The sequence below is a fragment of the Rhagoletis pomonella genome, unplaced genomic scaffold, assembly GCF_013731165.1.
Source record: "Rhagoletis pomonella isolate Grant_MI unplaced genomic scaffold, Rhpom_1.0 Rhpom_scaffold_00016, whole genome shotgun sequence".
Taxonomy (NCBI): Eukaryota; Metazoa; Arthropoda; class Insecta; order Diptera; family Tephritidae; genus Rhagoletis; species Rhagoletis pomonella.
Window position 1 is genome coordinate 197,014 of NW_023458570.1, and position 5,462 is coordinate 202,475.

The 5,462-nt window shown below is 40.1% G+C and overlaps 1 protein-coding gene across 1 annotated transcript; it reads left to right on the forward strand.

The window, feature by feature from the left end:
• The first annotated feature begins 437 nt into the window (after nucleotides 1-437).
• On the forward strand, nucleotides 438-1,418 carry LOC118749409. The gene has a single exon (XM_036484213.1). It carries the CDS (start codon nucleotides 438-440, stop codon nucleotides 1,416-1,418), a length of 981 nt encoding a protein of 326 aa, XP_036340106.1.
• The last annotated feature ends 4,044 nt before the right edge of the window (nucleotides 1,419-5,462 follow it).

Sequence of the window (5,462 nt, forward strand, 5' to 3'; positions counted from 1 at the left end):
GGTTTTGAAATGCGGGCGACGGTTGCGGCAAACCAATTTCTATGAGACTTGGTTTCTTCAACTGTTGTCTCGTGTGTAGCCTGGACTATAACTTTGTAGCGGTGAAATATTGTATTGAAATAAAATTAGGAAACAATCGACTATATGCAAACATATTACGACCCTATTCCCAGGTCAATGACAAAACTCATCGCATGACTATTGCTTTAACTACTGCGCCTAAAAATTTGACGCCGAATACATGCATTGTTCGTTGTTGTCACTTATTCAATAAGTCATGGTAATAACATAAACAATTGTCATACCTAAAGTCAAGTTTTTGCGGCATACTTTTGGGTGAAGTAGTTAAAGCCGTTAGCTTAGCCAAGCTTTAGAAAACGCCTTCAAAATTTCGTTTTTCTTTCCAGCTCACTCCCGAGGAAGAGGCACGCAATAAGATGTTGATGCGGGAACGAGATCGGGAGCGAAAGCGCATGAAGCGTCTAAATCCCGAGTATCGTCGCATGGAACAGGAACGGGATCGTGACCGGAAAAAGGCTCGTCGTGCCAATGAAGCTTTTCGTCAGCTGGAAAAGCTACGTGATAAAATACGTAAAGAACGCAAAAAGGGCATCATTACTGAAGAGTCGCTGCAAGCTGAATTTGCAAATATACCGCCAGTGCCTGTTGAACCGGAGGTGATCATATCAGATCCGGCGACTGACGATGGTGACGCTCCGTCACAAGCTAATAGTCGCCAGCGCGCCTTAGCCCCCATAGCTAGCCATAATTCAAGGCCTTCGTCAACGTCAAATAATTGCCATACCACTCCCACCACGGCAATGAGCACAGTGGCAGCGTCCAGTATCTCGGCAGCTAGTGTACACATTCACCAACAGGCCCATATGGCACAACTGAATAAAAGTATACTCTATCCACCACCGAATTTTGCTCATCATCCGCTTCCGATTGCCGGTGTAACACTAATGCCACAATTGTGCCATCCAATCTTACATCAGAACTTAACCGCTTCTTTGTATCCAACCAACGGCATTAAACAGGAATATCATGCAATCAAGCAGGAATATAATACGGAGGCAACCGCCTCATCTCATGTTATTGCGAGTGGTTCTCATGTGCCAGGCGCCTCGAGCTCGAGCAACGGCGATGAGCGTGAAATTGCAATAATTGAACCAGAAATCATTTTGCACACTTCAACCGATATTATTGCAGCACCACATCACTTCCAGAACGCGCATGCACACGCTCACCATTTACATCAGCAGCAGTGTGGCATGTTTCAACACATTGCGCCACAGGCGCACATGTCACAGATGCGCACACACCCGCCTTTACCACCGCCACCACCAGCCAGTCATGTCCAGCAGCAGCAGCAACAACAAATGCACCAACACTATGCGGCCAACAAAGGGCCTTAAACTATGTTCACATTACAGTATAAATTACTTAATGCATATTTACAATATAGAAATTTGCGGCTCGTTTGTAATTTATAAGCATATCATGTTGAAATCAAGTTATTTCGCTTTGTAAAATCTATTAGTAAATTAAATAGAGAGTTCATTTATCATAAATCAAGAACCTAATGAAGAAAACAATGGATTGCCATTTCTTTTAGCTGCCACTGTTGAGGAAATCAAGTACAAGCCGCACACTCGTACAAAGACATGCTAATCAAATGCATATAGAAATCATGAAAGCATTCAAAATAAATGTTTGCATACCTTTTCAGGTATTATTTTTATAAATTTCCTCAACAGTGGTAGCTAAAATAAATAACAATTCTTGTTTTTTTCATTTGATCCTTGATTTATGATAAATTATCTAATTTCTTTTTAATTTTCTGATAAATTTTATAATGCGAAAAAACTTGATTTCTGCTTGATTTGCTTATAAAATTACGATAATGTGGGCATACTTTTAATGATGAAAGTAACAACAACAAAAGCGAAGCGGTGTAACTTGAAGCTAAAAGCAAACAGTTTTTGAAATGCAATCTTTTTAAAAAGTAGATACATGGTTACCGGGACAGTCATCCTAGATACTTAAGAGCATTATTATTTTGGTAATTTTTGATTATTTTGTTTTTATGACATGATGTCCAAAACTTGACCGTTTTAGAGATATTCGATTTTAAGAATTATTTTAAAAATATGTTTTTTGTTTGTTCGTACGGCCACTTTTTTAAATGTAAAAGCAAGGGTTAAACAAACCCTTAAAATTCTCTAAGAAGGTTTCATGGATTCTTGATATATTGCCCAACTATTCATCATGAATGGCAGTTTTATCTGATAACGCCGTGAACGAAAATATCTGGCTGTGTGAGCCAGCCAGTTCTACTTAACCTACAACCGGGCCATACTATGGTGCCCCCACCAGGGTCGTGGGTGACTGCTATAGCTCGCCAGATATAACTATAGCCAGCGGGGATCTGATAAACTGCATGGGATGGCAACCAGTGCTTACGCTCGCATCAGACCACCTGCCCATAGTAGTCGCGATAGACCAGCCGACAGATTTTATAACATCCGAGAACCGTACTTTCATGAACACAAGGAAGGAAAACTGGGACGGTTACACGGAATTCACAGATCGCAAATTTAATGCTCTTCCACTACCATCATACGCGCGCGTAGCAGAGCCTAATATCCGTAGGATCATCAACGCAGCAGCCGCTCGCTTCATACCAGCCGGCCGGATCGCCAAAATCCAAGGCGTTAGGCCCAGACGGAATTTCCATGCAGATGCTGAAAAAGCTAGGACCTGCGGGAGTCGAGCACATGACCGCCGCTTTCAACTTGTCACTGTCCACCCTGATCATCCCCGAGATGTGGAAAATGGGTAGTATCATCCCCCTCCTTAAGCCACGGAAGAAAGCGGACGCAGGAGACTCCCTCCTAACCCCATTGGCAAAAACCATGGAAGCACTACTCCTCCCCAGCCTGACGAAGCATCTGAAGCTAGCCGATTCCGAAAAATACACAGCACGACAACAGCATTAAACACCATTACCACACAGATTAGCGAGGGTCTGAACCAACGTCGACCCTGTGATAGTACGGTCCTAGTCGCAGTGAACCTGTCGACACGGTAAACCACGCGACCCTATGCCAAGGCGTCCTGGACTCGTCGCTTCCAGCTCGGACGAAACGGTGGATAACCAGCTATCTGTGTGGTCGTCAGTCATCAGTCGAATTCCGAAATGTCAGGTCCTAGCCGCGAAGAATTAAACAGGGGGTCCCTCAAGGCGGCGTACTCTCCCGACACTGTTTAATCTCTACATGGCAAAACTCCCTCCGTCGCCAGCAGGAGTTAACTTGGTAAGCTACGTTGACGACTGCACCATAATGGCAACTGGCCCAAACATCGACAGACTCAGCGATCAAATAACCGACTATCTCACCGATCTTTCCAACTTCTTCACTGCAAGAAGCCTCCAAATCTCCGCCGCAAAATCCACCGCCACACTATTTACAACCTGGACCAAGGAGGTAGGGCTAGAACTGGACGTCTTCGTCGATGGCGCCAAAATACCGACGACTAATTACCCTTATATCCTAGGAGTGAAGTGGCAAACACCTGCCCCGCATGTGGGAAAGGTCCCCATGACACCCAGCACTTCTTCACCTGCACCTACAACCCTACGACCCTGACACCAGAAGCGCTCTGGACCACGCCTATCGACGCTGCCCGCTTTCTCGGCCTCAGGCTTACAGAGTCGGAGGATGAAGACGACGATACATGACAGAACCTGGGGGGTTGAGCACTGCTGTTACAACAACAACAACCGAGGATTAAAACAGTTATGTATAAATCAATTTCAAAACACAAATTTTAATAAAACGGATTCCTTTTTAATACTACTTTTGTTTTTTATTAATGTCAAAAACAGTCAAAAGAAAAAAAATCCGAAATAAATGGGCGCGTTTCTAAGATGCAACTGTTTACCCCAACTGTAGCGGAAATGCTGTCAACTGTTGGGTCCAACAGTTACGGCTTAGAAACGGTATGATACATGAACTGCCCAACAAACAGCTGATATTTGTAAAATTAAATAAAAGAGCACCAAAATAAATTTTTACTAAGCCAAAAATATGAACATATGAACACTAAAGCATCCCAACTTATGCTACTATTCCATACGAACACTGGGACATATGTACTTACATATGCTTATAAGTCCACGAATTTTCCATTTATTTTAAATATACACGTGTATTTTATTTTATTTATAGCCAGTTTCATTTTTTTTTTAAATTTATTATGAAAACTGACGGAAGGGAAATATAATTTTTCAGTTAAATTGTTGAGTTCATGTAGCGAAATAATTTTACGATGGAAAAAATGGCGTCGAATCAACAACCGTTCAGCTGAGCGGAACTACTCAACTGTGCGTTTCTAAATCAAGCGCTCATCAGTTTAACAACAGCTACGTCTTAGAAACGCGCCCTTTATTAAATTTACATCACAAACAATTTTGTGTTTCCGCTTATGCGTAATTTAAACTGTTTCAAACGTTATCGTAAGTACCAGATTTAATGAACACATTTACAAAACGTTGTGAGCAAAATTATGTATACATATAATCCTATCTGCCCAAAAACTCGTTCTTTTCAGAAAATAGAGACTTCTACAAAAAAATATTGCGTTTAGTTATATTTCTCTTAGCAAATCTAAACTTTAGTATTGTTGGTGCTAGCCAAAGCAGAGAAAAACACCCCTGTAAAATATGGTTTTTGTAACAACGATAATTTTCCGCAAAGGGGTTGATATTAGTCTTCAAAATAATTTACAGAATAGTTTCCATACGAATATATATTTTTAAATGATGTGAAGTAGGAAACAGTGAAAAGTCCTAAATTCAAAAGTTTATCAAGCAGCCATTTTTAACTGTCAGGGCTTGGTTCAACGTTTATTGATGTTTAAATAAAAGTGTACGTGCAATCAAATTTTTTTTTATGTTTTGGACATAGTGTATAGCTAAATTCATTAGAAATGGCCTGAATAATAATGTCCTTAAGTACCTAGTATATAATTAGTCTGTTCCTTTACTCGTCAGATTTACAGGATTTATTGAGAAGTCGCTACCGTACACACATTTACAACAGCGAGGGCGTAATCAGGAAAATGAATAATTGAATTAAAAACATAAAAATAAACAAACAAGTAGTTTCGAATGAAGAATAAATATTTTATATTCAGAATTACATGACTGAAGAATACAAACCTATTCTTTATGTGAAATTACTTGAATGTTGAATAAAAATTTATTTGTCATTTGAAATTTCATTATGATGAATAAAAAATTATTCGTCATTCGCAATTACTTGAATGAAGAATAAGTTTTTATTTTACTGGAATGGAAAAATGTATTCGTTATTTCAAATTTCATGATGAATGAAAATTTATTCGGCATTTGAAGTTACTGGAATGAAGAATACAAATTTATTCCTTATTGGAAA

Bases quoted from the DNA above. Each gene is read 5' to 3' on its own strand.
- LOC118749409 (XM_036484213.1), top strand. From the start codon at position 438: ATGTTGATGCGGGAACGAGATCGGGAGCGAAAGCGCATGAAGCGTCTA.